Raw genomic sequence first — 14,021 nt, 5'->3', positions numbered from 1 at the left:
ACACCTTGCATACAGTTGTGACTAGACATAACTGACAGTTACTTGTATTTTTAATCATTTTATTGCACTCAGAACATGATTCTCTTGTCCAGTACATTTAAAATTTAATTGAAAATATTGTGCAAATGTGGGTAACATCTAATTAATGTGCAATATTGAGATATTTTTTACATATATCTGACCCTCTTGTTATCTTTGTACTAATTCCGTTGTCTAGCATGCCCCTAAATGTTTTCTTAATTAAGTCTGAGGTTTGCACTTAAATGGTATTAACCAAGTGCGAGGATCATGCTGGGATAACATTGTCCTGTGATCTTGACAGTACACATTAGGGGCAGCAAGGTCGGTACAGAAAAAAGGCTGACATTCTCTTACTGTAGCACTACTCCAACCAAGCCTGGTTACTAACTAAAGTTATTTATTGTAAACATGACTAAAAAATTTCACGGAAAAATCCCACAGTCATAGACTGGAATGATGTTGTAAATGTTAAGCTGGCAATTCTGATTGAGAGCCAACTTTGCACCTACTCGCTTAAAGAAAGGCAAGAGAAAACAAAAAATAAAGATTTATGTGGTAGTTCAATTCTTTAATTCTTAAGGTATAAAACTACAAGAAAACTTTGAAGATTGAATGGTCAACACACATACACTGTACATTGCCCAGATAATCAGATGTAGATGGAGAATTTTGGAACAGCCCTAGAATAATTTGATTGGTTGATTTTTTTTTTGGCCCTCTGGACTAGCTTAGTCTTTTAGTAAGGTACAATGTATGACAAAGACCCAGGCTACCAAGTTTTTTGACCATTTTGATTTAAGTAGCCCAAGCATAAAGCATCAGATGGATCCACAAAATGTCAGAGGTCAGTACCGACTGAGGAGACACTTGGCTAGCTAATGAAATAAAAAGACATGCTGTGAACTTGCCCTGCCGGCTTTTCTTCCTTCTGTGATTTCTTCATTTTTTACCCAAAATAAAGGGGGGGGGGGGGGTGGGCCCCCCTAGATCCACCACTGAATACATGTATATTGTTCTGGAAAAAATAAAAACATAAATTTCTAGTTTAAAAGCGAAAAGCAGACTATACATGTACTAGGGAATACATAATGTACATGTAAGACCTATGGGGCCATTCACAGTGCCTATATGTTATAGTTAATTGAAGTCTTCTTATAATGCATAATGTTCCTGCTATTAAATTGGTGTAAAACTGTGGATTCGTTAAAGAACCATTCTACAGCTGTACATGAATTTTTAATTGAAAGGACAAAAGGAAAGTTTGCAGGTGATATACAGTTGCATCTCCAGTTCTGCTCTGCTTGCCATGCTTGAAATCATGTTTTGTTTGCATGCATTCTACAGTTCCTTTAAGATCTCTGTTCAACTGATGTTGATCATGCTGCATGCAGCTTATTTTGTATTTATATGTAACATCTCGTGTATAAAAACAAGAGGTAGGGTTGACCAGAGTTAATGAGGCAAGTAATGCTTGTCACATTCTGGTAGCATGCATAAATTCATTATTTTAAGGTATTCAATCTGTTTTAACATGCAGTTTGGAGTTAACTCACATTTACCTTTTCTCCCATCTTTGGTTTTTTTTTAAATCAGTTGGTTTGATAATTTTTGTACAGTAGACCTACTGTGACATAATTTTCTTTTCAAAAAAACCTTCAGATGCAGGTGCTGTTAATGTTTCAAACTAAATTAAGGCTTTATAGACAGTGGCTTTAATTTGTTTGCAAAATTACCTGCTGTTTGTTATGTGCCATTGTATAGTTTTCTTTGTTTGTGTAATAGTTGAGACACATTTTTTTAAAACAATGGTTTTTACTTCAGGCCCTTTCTACCCACCGACTTTATGTCCTTACGAGCTCCAAGAATGGCTGCAAGGTATGTACCTGGAATAATTAGTACATAATATATCTTGTTGTCCAAGTCTGTTTTAGTTTGAGCAGACTAAGATGTACTGTACATCTGAACCAAACTAGCATGGCACATTGTAATTGTGAATTTTGTTAGTTACTAATTATAATTAATTTTAAAACATCCAAAAAGCTACTGAAAATGGCAATTGCCTGGAAGCAATAAAAAATGTGTGAGGCGGTCTAGATTTTAAGCAAATTACACCTGTCCACAGCTTTAATAAATCCAAGGCTGTCATAAGTTTGAGTCGCCTGTGTCCTTGATCTTCACAGCCGTGACAGTCTTGTTACTTTGTGTATGAATTACATCAACAACTAGAAAGTTCACCCGCGGCATCAAGGATCCGTCAAGCATACTCAGCTATAAATATATCTTATTAGATGTTTTGGTGTGTAATGTCACTGTAAATTTTTACGAGTTGTGCCGTTTTTTGACGAGCCCATAGGGTGAGTCAAAATACAAACAACGAGGAAAAATGTAAAGCAATACTACACACAAAGCATCTAATAAGAGATTTATTATCCAATTGCTGTAGTCAATAAATTTACTAGTGAAATAGGGAGAGTGTGACAGTTTTGTGTGCACGTGCCAACCTGTCCGGCAAACAGGTTTTCTACTGTACAAATAACTGTACAATATCGCTGTGTATTTGTACTGTTATTTGGACAGTATTGGCTGCAGTTGGATAATGACAGGTGTTATATGGGTAATGACCCTCAATGACAGCCCTGAAATCAGGTTGTGTGATTCAATTCATGGTCACCTAGGGTGCTTACTATTTAGCCAGAAAATCTAGAAAATGTTAGTGGAAGGTCATTTGGAACATTAATTTCCCAGAAAATCCATTCAGTAACTCCAAGAGTTAGTCCTTTCTTTCTGTTCATAACAAAATGGCAGAAATATCGTTCCTTACCTTTTGCTGAATTCCCCAGTTTCTAGTCTCTTATTGATGGTGAAACATAATGGGAAATCAAATTTTAAATGGTAAGCACCATCTTGCGTGGTTGGTTTTCTGATTTTGGAAAAACCTCAAGTTTGTAAGCCATTCTTCAATGGACATGCATGCCAATGAGTTCGACTCTCTTGCAAAACAAACAAACAAACAAACAAACATTGCTGTTTAAGGTGGCTGAACACAGCTTTGATACCTGTGTTTCATTCACCTTTTTCTCCAAAACCCTTGATCTCTTGGTTGCCAAAAGTGGCAGCAAGCAAGTTAACAACACAAACTTTGGGGTTTTTTTTATGGTTAAGCTGATGTATGTGCCGTTACCATGGCAGCATGAATAAATATAAACAGGCCTTTAAAATCGGTTTTGTTTATTTGTAGAAAATCTAGTCATTAGATTTTCTTTATAATTTGCATGCAACAAGCTTGTAACGATTGTCTCAAGTTAACACCATTTTGCTAATAATTTAACAGAGATCTTAAATTATCCCTTGTTGAAGGTTCACTGGAATATCTAGAATTTCCTTTGTTAAAGTTCAATTATTTTCAATACTCCAGTTACATATTTCCTAAAGTATTTTTGTGCAAAATGCTAATGAGCGGTTATCGAGAAATAGGCATATTTCTGAGAGTTCAATTTTTCATCCAATTGCATTTTTTTTTGACTTACTACGCATGCACTGCATTTAACTGGGTTCTTTTGGTAACAAAGAAAAAGCTGATAATTGCTGGGTTCTTTGCATCGTTACTAAAGCCATCAATACACTGCATTCAGTTATAGAGAAAAGTAACACAGATAGTGCAAGTGTTGAGTAAATTAAATGATTGCTCTATTGACGGCATGTTTGTTTTTTGCAATACTTGTGTGCACACTGAATTGCATCAGCAACAGCGCATGCGAAAACTGTGTTCGGCCACCTTAACAAGGGCGTATTCAATGAGCTTTACTTGCATATATCTTAATAACATTTTGGTTGCTTAATTTTCTCTTTCAGGTGGATTTTAGCATGCATGTTTTGGAAATACAGAAAATAGAGAGTAGTAAACCTCTTCTGGTATGTTTTACTAGTCTGCAATTTACATGCACTAAAATTGGCATTTTACTAATCCTCGTTTTACGAGTCAATGTTTTGCTACATGTAACTTTAAGTTAAATCTGTGTTTTGCTAACCCAGTCTAGTACATGTACAGTCCAGTCTATGAAATACAGTATGCCTATATCAAGTCCAAATCATGTACATATATAGTTTATAGATCTACAGATACAATGTACAATTGTATCTTTGGACCCTTTACCTTTATGCAAACACTCTTCTTTGTCTTGATTCCTGAACACAGTGTTGATGTTGTTCCATCTTAGTTTATCTTAGGCCCAAGATTCCAACATTATCTTTAGGGGAGGGGATGTCAGGAAAAATGAACGGGTTATTTGTTGCTAGATGGTATTTTTTCTAAAATTGTCCTGAAAGCATTTGCCCACTACATGTACAATTTTACACAGTTCGAGTTCATGTTGGATATACATACGTGTGCATGCACATGTACATCATCAGGGGTTTTATTAACATTTCCAGCAGGAGGGTAACTGGTTTTCACAGGCAGGCAAAACTGTTAGAAGTGAACTTCTTTATAGGAAAAATGTTCTGCTGGATGGTCAAACTAGGTGGGCAAAATCGTCCTCACAGCCGGTCAATTTGTCTGGTCCCTGGCCGTTAATGAAACACCTGCATCATTATGTACGTTATTACATGCCCTCACTTGTACCCTTTCACTATTAGAGGAATTACAAGGACGTGTAGTTACATTTTGTATTGTACACATCCATGCAAGCTCTTTAGTATTAAGAATTTGATTGAGTGACATAGTTTTTCCTTTTGTTGTAGTTAACTCTACTATGTGGAGAAAAGTCCCATTATTTCCGAGTTCTTCAACCAAAGGATTGTACAGAGATTATTGCTCATATCTTAGCTTCTCTTAAATCTAACTTTCCATCTGGAAATCCAGAGTGAGTATAATCCTGTACATGTACCATGTATGCTGCACACCTGTAACATATAGCATAGGGTCAACATGCAGTTAATTGTTCTAATGTCAACAGACAAATGTACTGTCTAGTGCTGGCAGGGTTTAATACATGTACAAGGCATTGCATGTGTATGTACGTACATGTGCATGACCTGGGCTTCATTTGAGTGTAGCTGTACTTTACTGGGTTCTGGAAACCAATTCAAGTCAAGAACGTTCAGCGTTAAATGTAATTAGTCAGTTGAGTGCCTGCTTAATTGACCAGTCAGAGCTTTGTACCAACTGAAAGATATCATGAATGATTGCAAACTTCAGTGACGATTACATGTACTCATTACAATTGTTGTTTTGTAATCTTAGTCGTCTTCTCAGAGTGGTCTATGGACCACCAGAGGAAAGTGATGCACGACAAGCACAGGTCACAACACTTGTCAATAACCTGCGAAATGCAGGAGGAGAAGTAGAGTCTGGGCCTTGTGGTGAGTGTCAGCGGCTTTACTCAAATTTGGCAGGATCTTTTCTGATAGTGCATTTATTGGAAATGTATCATTCTTCTCTTTACTTGTATATCACTACTGTATGTGTTATGTTTTTCTTCCTGCAGGCCATGCCCACAGCATCAAACTAGATTATGTTGATTATTTTGTTTTTACCAATAGCATTCTTACTTTATTGTTTATTAGGTGGATTTTCCAAAGTATATGTTTCCATGTGTGATTTTTATGGACAGCCACATTTGGAAGAAGTTGTTTGGGTATGTACTTGTTATCAAAGTGAACAAAGAAATTGTGTGTAATATTCAGAAGGTCAGATGGTCTTTTTGTGTGGCAAAAAGACATGTACAGGAAACAGCTGTTGAGTGTACATGTTCTTGGTACTTGACTGGGTGAATGTACAGTACACTGTACCTGGAGGAAAATCTTAGCTGTAAGAAATTATGAGAGGCACCTGCAAGCTGCATGGCCTTGCCACAGAGCATTGGAAAGGTGGAGAATTTAACACTTCTTTTTCTTTCTTTTTCTTTGAACTTTATCTTCAGGATATTGACACAATCTATTTATCACTCAATACAAAAGAGTTAAACATTCAAGACTTTGACCACCTGGAACACAAGTAAGACTTTTTTTTTTGCGGCAGGGTAGCAGGGGTTTTCAGTGTTGCACAGAATTTCTCATCGAGTTCTTTGCTGGAGAAGCAAATGTTAAATAAAAATATGTCAAACTTAAAAACTTTTAATTAGAGACGTTACCTGTAGTTCTTGCAACAGCAATACTATGCTTTAATTAAGAAAGAAATGTCAAGTCACATCTTATATGGCTAGCCAATTTACATGAATGTGTTCTGCCCCTTTCTTTGTTGCTGAAATTCTGCTGCAAGATGCACAGCCAGCCAGTCGATAGACCATTCATGCCATGCATATGATCTTGATCTTTCAGGGACTTGGTTCCACTTATTTCAACACTGGAGTACAATGACTGGTTTACTAAGCTGACATGTGACTCATTTCGACTGGTACTGTATGTAGCATAGCCAGGGAATTTGTGTGACCAAAATCTATAGTGTGACTGTACATCCATAACTCGATAAACACTTGGGAGTTTGGAGAGCACTCATGAAGCTGCTGACAGTAAAGTTGCTATTGCCTATGCTTTGAGCAACTCTAATATGCTTCTCTCATGCTCTTGTGGAGTTTGGATTGCACTCTCCAAGCTAGAATTGCTCTTAACTTTCCTGTGTACATCTATATGTGTAACTTGATAGACACTAGTCAAGCGTGAACTTAATACATGTAATTATTTTAATTTACAAACTGCATGGCTCAAAATAAACATCACTTACTTCTGAGTAGTATAACATTTAGTGAGGGAGCATAGTATGTGCATACCCAGTAAGTTGTATATCATACTGTACATGTACTAGTCTTAATACCATGATCTAAACAATCCTATAGGCCTGAGCTAATATACCGTTGTTTTCGTTACGCTATAAAGCAGAAATTACATGTAAAAAGGTACAAATAAGATGTTGAACCCTGTAAAAGAAAGTGAACTTACTTACATGTAGCTTAGCTGTGGACAGGGAACAATTTTTGCTGGAAATAATGGCAAGGATCATGTCTTAGGTCTGCTATATTCAGTAGTAAATAAAATAGTTGTTGATACATTTATTTTTATTACCAAAGGGATCTGAAGTGTGTGATGCAATTGTCAGAATTATGGTAAAGTCATCCACAATAGAAGAATTAGTCCTTGATAGTGCCAGTTTTGGCAGGTAAAAAATATAATTTTTTTTTTTTTTAAATTAGTATTTTAACAGCAAATTCAGACCAGTTTCATGACACATAAACAGTGCCCATGCTTGTTGAAGGCCAGATAAAGCAACATACAATAATGTTCCTCCTTTGGCAAGCAAATTTTAATGTTGATCACATTTTATTTTTCCTCTGGAGCTCATGCTTGCTCAGACCGCAAAAGTTAAATACAAGTAGGACATTTTATTATTAATAAGTGCTTACGTGTAGTGTTTCCATAGAGCAGTTTTCAATTGAGTTTCATTAAACCAGCTGACATGAAAGTGCAGGAATAAGCATGTGCTAACGAGTCACACTTTTGTTTGGTTTTACTTTTGATTGGATGAAAAAGATACATGTGTAACTTTTTTTGAAACCAATTGTAGCATAGTGATGCAGAACCAATAACATTTTGACACTCGAGTGAAAGCTGCTCTAAATGTATAAGCACAAATTATGGGTACAATAATTTTCTTGAAATTTTGATTCCAGGGAATATTGTCAGAAGCTGGCATTGGCTCTTACATCAAACCCCAAAACATCTTTGCATTCATTGAATTTAAATGGTAACTCCATCGAGGACAGAGGTGGGTGGTTCTGGTTTAATTTGTGGATGGTGTTCTGTAAATGCTGGCATTTTGTTTTACTCTATTAGAGATATGAAGTGAAATCAAGGCAAACCTGTTTAGTGCCTGGGTTATCAGCTGTGACTTAAGTGTTGCACTCGTTTTTTTTTTTTTTTTTTTTTTCTGGTGGTTTGTTTAATTGTTTAATTCTCTCATAATTTTTGCTTGTAAGGTTCAGTGCATTTGTCTGGTGTCTTCAGTAAGCTTCCTCAGGGTTTGGTGTGTCTCTGTCTTGCTGACAATGGAATTACATCCAAAGGTAGCAGTAATAGACAGTTTTATTAATTTTGTGAGTGTTGTTGTAATCTGTTCATTTCCATGTGTACTGTGCTTGACCTGATATCTGCTTTTCTGTAGAATAAGATACAATATTCTTAATGACTCATTCTAAACGCATTTTTGTGTGTGTGTTTCACAGGAGCAAGCTCACTGGGTCTGGCATTAAAAAGCAACAAGTATAATGAAAGCTCCCTACAGAGGTAAGCATTTCTTACTTACTGTAAATCCTCGAATTAGCAGGCCCAGGGTGCTTATTTCAAATTTAGGAGAAAATGGAGGGTGCTTATTTGAAGGGGGTGCTTAGTTGAGAAGGCACTTAATCAAGGGTGGGGTGGGGGGGAGGGCACTTATTTAATTTTTCCCAAATCGTGGCCTGACATATCATTTTTTTAATACATCATCTGCGCACAAACAACAGCATATTAAGCTGTTTATCAACATAAAAAGCTGATCCTAAAATTTTATTTTCAGCACCATTAGTACTTGTAATTTTTTTTTTCCAAACTTAACATGTTCACAAACCGAAACAATGTACAAACCTAATACTACATGACCAAAACTATTTAGTATCACCCAGCTAGTGGACTAATGCAAATCCTGCATTTTGATTGGCTATGCCACTAGAGGAATATTAGTAATAGTCCTCGAGTAGCGAAATTGGCGCAATCGAGCATGATGCTTTCTTTCGTTTTATTCCCAAATAAATATTTCTTCAACCTGCATTTGCTAACTTTATTATTGCCTTTTCTGTCCGACTAGTTGGGTGATACTAAAACAATTAGACCCTTCGCCCTCAAGGGCCACGGGTCTAATTGTTAAATATCCTTTGCTGTTTCATTACTCGTCCACAAAATGGGGGGAGGGGAGGGGGTGCCTATTTAAGAGGGTGGGGGTGCTTATTTTAAATTTGGATGCTTATTTGAAGGGGGCATTTATTCGAGGGAGGCGCTAATTCGACGATTTACGGTACATGAAAATGGTCATCACTAATTGTCTAGTTCAAAAGCTGTTCAAATATCTTAGGATAATGGTGAGAAGGGTCATTTATTTACAATTGTCAATTTTTCTTTCAGACTGGACCTTAGCAAGAATCCTTTTAAAGGAGATGGGATAGCTGTAAGTTATTTCCAGACGTAAACTTGGAAAAACTTCTGATGATAGTCTCAGTTAAAGTCAAAAAATAATCTGAGCAGGGAAAATATACCCCAGAACCTACTTTTAAAGATTATGTTGTGGGGTTTTTGTGACTACAAAACACTGACCCTCCTAGTTTTTGCAAACTCTCATCATCTCTGAAGAAAAGCTCTGGACGGAACGTTTTCCTTCAAAACAGCGAGAAGGAAACAGCGCACGAGAATTTCTGCACTGCGTCCCAACTAACTGAACGCGTGGAAGAGGCTAAGTAGGCATAGATGTTTCTCATAATTATGAGGATGAATGTTTGCAGTGCTTTGTGCTGAACAAAATACTAAAGACAACTGTTTTGCAGTCTTTTGTGGAGAGGGTTTGCTGTTGGAGACTGTACATGTCCATGTGTATAGCTACATCATGTATATTTAAAGTGCATCCTGTTGAAAAAAAAAAAAGATTCATCAAGGTCCTGTTGTTGATTGACATCCATTTACTGAACATCCAAGTCTTCATTTAGGGTTACTATTAATGTGTTTGTTTGTTATGCTGGTGCCAGCTGTTATTGATGGTGAAGCCGCATAAAGTCACAAACATCTGATTTGTATTTTCCTAGACCTTAAGTAGAAAGTGCTATTTTTCTTAGGGTCTGTGCGATTTCTTGTCAAAGCCAAACATGCTGACCCACCTGGATCTCTCAGCAACTGAATGTCCACTTGACCTGGTAACAATTAGTATTTACAATCGTTGCTTAATAATTCATTATCTGAGTGGCATACATGTAAATTTTTTAAGGAGACTCATAATTTGTTTAATTTTGAGTAACACGATACCTGCATTGATTCAGTCAGACTTGTTTTGCCTACTGTGGAATATGTTATTTCTCTTAGTTATTTGGTGCTCTTATTCGAGGCTGTGCTCAGCAGTTAGCATCTATCCACCTTGCTGGAAACAGTTTTACCACAAAGTAAGAAGATCATGCATTTTATTTGTGCATGTTTATTTTTGAATGTGATATGCAAAGTACACTTAAACAAAATACATGCACTGTATGTTGAGGTAATTCCTCTGAAATTAAAGTGACAATAGATTTTTGTTCAAACTTTGTCCACTGAATATTTGTCATATGATAACTTCAATTTTGAAAGAAAAAATGGGGGTGCCCATGCTCATTAAGGAGCAGTGAGGCATTGAAAATGCCCCATTTTGGCATTATTTAATGCTTATTGTAAAAACGTATTCCCAGTAATTGTAAAATCGTTTTGAGCCCAGACTCATAAGAAAACGCATTAAACTACAGTCAATACACTGTGTCGGACACATTTTAAGTTTGATTCAGACAGAAAGCTAAATCCTTGATTAAAAAATTGAACCAAATTTCTTGACGTGGTTACCGACTGCAAGATAAAAAAGACCACAGTGTATCTAATATTTTTCTTATTTATTCAATTTTCAGCAATAGAAATTAGATCAGTCTTACCTCACGCGAAGCTTATGATTAGTTGATTACAATGACTGGAAAAAAAATTGGGGTGTCCGTGCTCGTTGGTGAGCTAGAGCCATTTTTCAACTGAAAGAGCTCAATATCAAGGCAAATCCGTCATGTTTTCAATGTGCGCGTGCACGAGCGCGCGCTATGACGCCATAAATTATGCGCAGTAAGGATGCGCAATGCAAATGTGAGGAATTACCTTAATTTCTGTGATAGTCCTGGAATACATTTTGATGCTCAATTGGCAGTTACGTCTCCATATTAGTACTTGATCATATATAGCACATAAAACTTTTAATTGATGAAATTATGTTTGTCTTGCACAGGAAAACTAAAGATGCAATTGTCCCACCTTCATTCAAACAGGTGAGATCAATGTGATATTGTAAAGTACACACTTCACCTATGCTTTTGTTCATTCATACTGATACATTTTTACGTTATACATGATCCATTTTGTAGTCATTGGAACTTTGTTTATTGGTAAACTTTTTCTTTCTTCCCTAGTTTTTTAGCAGTTCCCAAGCTCTTAAATTTTTAGATGTATCAGACTGTAAGTTACATGCTGATGCGGTCAGGTGAGTAGATTTATCTTTCCTCTCTATAAAGCAGTCTTTTCATTAGGTTTTGTTGGATCTTGTGGGTTTTTCCGTGACACAAAAATGTTTTTGTGCTGTAATAGTGGTGGGTGTGGTGTGGCAGTAGTGGTGTGTGGTGCAGGGTGGTGGTGGCTGTGTTGCAGTGGTGGTGGTGGTGGTGTGACCATCGTGACGGTAAATTGTAATTATTGTGACCAGCCTGTTCGTTGTGGTGAATGTTGTTGTAGTTGTATCCGGTGGCTGCTTGGCCTGGTTTTATTGTGTTTCTGAGAGTGATGGTCATAGTAACTGCACAGGCGTCCCAAACTCACGATTCGAGGAATCGGGCAAACATATGTACGCGTAACGTGTGGGACGTAACCACCTAAAGTGTGCAGTGTTGTGTTACACGTTGGACCGTTGAGAATTTGAGCAACATTATTTTATTATTTTTTTTCAATAACATTTTATTTCGTTTAGCGTTTTTATCTTCCGTTATTTTAAACTCCATACAATGCCTCTTAGAGCGCTCAAATTCTTAACAGCTGAAAGTGTAACACAACACCGCACACTTTAGGTGGTCACGTCCCACTTGATGCGCGTACATAAATCATTAATATTTGACCGATTCCTCGAATCGTGGGTTTGGGACGCCTGTGATCGCTGTTGTGGGTTCACAGCCAGTGGTGGTGTTGTGTAGGTGTTGTTGCCATTCGGACTGTTGAAGGGATTGTGAATGTTCTTGAGTGTGGTGTGATGTTGTAGGTGTTGTAGCTAGCCATTGGTCGTGGTTGTAGGCAATGTGTTGTGGTGATTATTGTCACTGTTATTCTGCTGAACTGAACGTTTCTGGTTGTTTGAGCAAGGGGTTAGTTTTTATTGCACTTTTAGAAGTAAGCGTCGTTTAAAAACTGCAACGTAAACCACGACGATTGGTCCCCGCTAATTCGAACTCGGTTATTTCAAATTCCCCGTTATTTCCAACTCACAACCATTTCCTTTGGATTTGTCCTGCCTTCAATTACTATCTGCTAAAATATTTCGAAATCTCCCGCTATTTCGAACTATTTTTCATATTCCCGGCGAGTTCAAAAATTGTAGAAGGGTTCAACTTTATTTTTGTATGTTTGTTTGTTTGTTTATTTGTTTTATTTAGAGCAATCCTCGAAGGATTACGTGAAAATAGCGTTCTCACTGATGTTGAACTTAACATCAGCAACAATGAGGTGAGTCTGGCTGTGAAAATCTGACGGAAGCTGAAATGAGTGATGCTGACTGATAAAAAAAATTGTTTCCATTTACGCTTGCTTGCACTTTGAAGTGCCATTAAACTCATTTCAATATTGATGGAACTCCTAGTTATACTTTGTGGTAGAGTCCTACAATACCTGAATGTGATCCAAGGAACTCAGCCTGTGTGAAGAAAATAAAGGCATAAAGCTTCACAGGGAAATAGATTTCTGTGATAAACTGAATTAACTTAAGACAATAAAACCATAGAGGAGAATTCAAGGTCGTGCAAATTGTTGCAAAATCAGTGATTGCATTGATTCGTGTTCGATTGTTTCCCACCATTTTGTAAAGGGAGTAAAGAGTTATGACAATTGTGTTTGTATGGGACTCTGATACCAAATAATTCTTGCACTATACTAACTGTGGAGTTGTTTACATGTAGCCGAACCTTTGGTGGCGACATAAACATGTTGGCCAATTTGAATGAGAATTCCACTGAATACAAATTTGAATAACCCTTGCAGCTTAGAAGTCAAGGAGCCAAAGCTATTGCTGAAAATATATCCAGGCTGAAGTGTGTGAGCAGACTAAATATTAGTGATAACGGTGAGTGGTATTAGATTTGTATCTTATTTGGCAGGAAACTCCTCAGATCTTTTGGTTCAGTTGTTTTCCAATAAAAGAAAATGTTGTTTCTCTGGTTTCAGGATTTGAAATGGACTTGATCAGAATACTTGAAAAGATGTCCTCAAACAAAGCGTTGAAGTATTTGAACCTTGGACAGAACACGAGACAGCGGTAAGGTTTCTGAACCCACCAACAATGTACTTGAAGCATGTTAGTTTCTTACTTTAGGTCTCGTCCACACTACGCCGGAGAAATTTGAAAACTTTTTTTTCACCCTGAAAACTCGTCAAATGATTTCCGTCTACACTACACCAGAGAAGTTTAAAAACGCAACAATCATCGGTCAGTTTGGAAAACTTTGGCAGGGAAATCACATTGTTTTCGAAAAGCTCCGTTTTCAAAATGTTTCCCGTCTTTCTCCGGTGTAGTGTGGACGGAAATCATTTGATGAGTTTTCAGGGTGAAAATAAATCGCAAAACCGGCGTTTTCAAATTCCTCCGGTTTGAAGAGCGTTTTCGAAAAGCTTTGTTTTCGTGACGGATCAGTGTAGACGGTAGGATTATTCGCAGAAATATAGCTGCGTTTTCAAATTTCTCCGGCGCATTGTTGACGGTTCCTTAGACTCAATTTTGAAATGGACACCTATATTGGCTGACTGATGTAATGTTACCCTCAAGTTTAAGAGCATTCACGTCAAAACTGTTTTGCTACAGTGCCATTCTTTTGGTGAAGTTGTTGTTTTTTTTCAGTGGACTTTGACTCCGATTTTGGAGGAAATAATAATTTTTGTCGGAATCTCGCAGCCGGTGTACGTTACGCTGGTTGCTGTTCTCGGTTTAAATCTAATCAGTAGTTTTTGATAGT

The 14,021-nt window shown here is 37.1% G+C and overlaps 1 protein-coding gene across 1 annotated transcript in view; it reads left to right on the top strand.

Moving 5' to 3' along the window:
- Nucleotides 1-14,021, top strand: part of LOC110067900 (uncharacterized) — a 30,276-nt gene that overhangs the window by 1,654 nt on the left and 14,601 nt on the right. Inside the window, exons 3-21 of the mRNA XM_020775245.2 lie at nt 1,843-1,896; nt 3,874-3,933; nt 4,762-4,883; nt 5,264-5,382; nt 5,587-5,657; nt 5,943-6,016; nt 6,340-6,415; nt 7,086-7,174; nt 7,686-7,780; nt 7,992-8,078; nt 8,238-8,298; nt 9,172-9,214; nt 9,873-9,950; nt 10,117-10,193; nt 11,045-11,084; nt 11,226-11,296; nt 12,453-12,522; nt 13,054-13,135; nt 13,237-13,327. Coding sequence (XP_020630904.2) covers nt 1,843-1,896; nt 3,874-3,933; nt 4,762-4,883; nt 5,264-5,382; nt 5,587-5,657; nt 5,943-6,016; nt 6,340-6,415; nt 7,086-7,174; nt 7,686-7,780; nt 7,992-8,078; nt 8,238-8,298; nt 9,172-9,214; nt 9,873-9,950; nt 10,117-10,193; nt 11,045-11,084; nt 11,226-11,296; nt 12,453-12,522; nt 13,054-13,135; nt 13,237-13,327 — 1,460 coding nt within the window. The remainder of the gene's footprint in view (nt 1-1,842; nt 1,897-3,873; nt 3,934-4,761; nt 4,884-5,263; nt 5,383-5,586; nt 5,658-5,942; nt 6,017-6,339; nt 6,416-7,085; nt 7,175-7,685; nt 7,781-7,991; nt 8,079-8,237; nt 8,299-9,171; nt 9,215-9,872; nt 9,951-10,116; nt 10,194-11,044; nt 11,085-11,225; nt 11,297-12,452; nt 12,523-13,053; nt 13,136-13,236; nt 13,328-14,021) is intronic.

Source organism: Orbicella faveolata, unplaced genomic scaffold, assembly GCF_042242905.1.
Source record: "Orbicella faveolata isolate gen_17 unplaced genomic scaffold, um_ofav_v1 contig_3, whole genome shotgun sequence".
Lineage (NCBI taxonomy): Eukaryota > Metazoa > Cnidaria > Anthozoa > Scleractinia > Merulinidae > Orbicella > Orbicella faveolata.
Note: the sequence above shows the minus strand (reverse complement) of the source record. Positions and strands in the feature narration are given on the sequence as shown.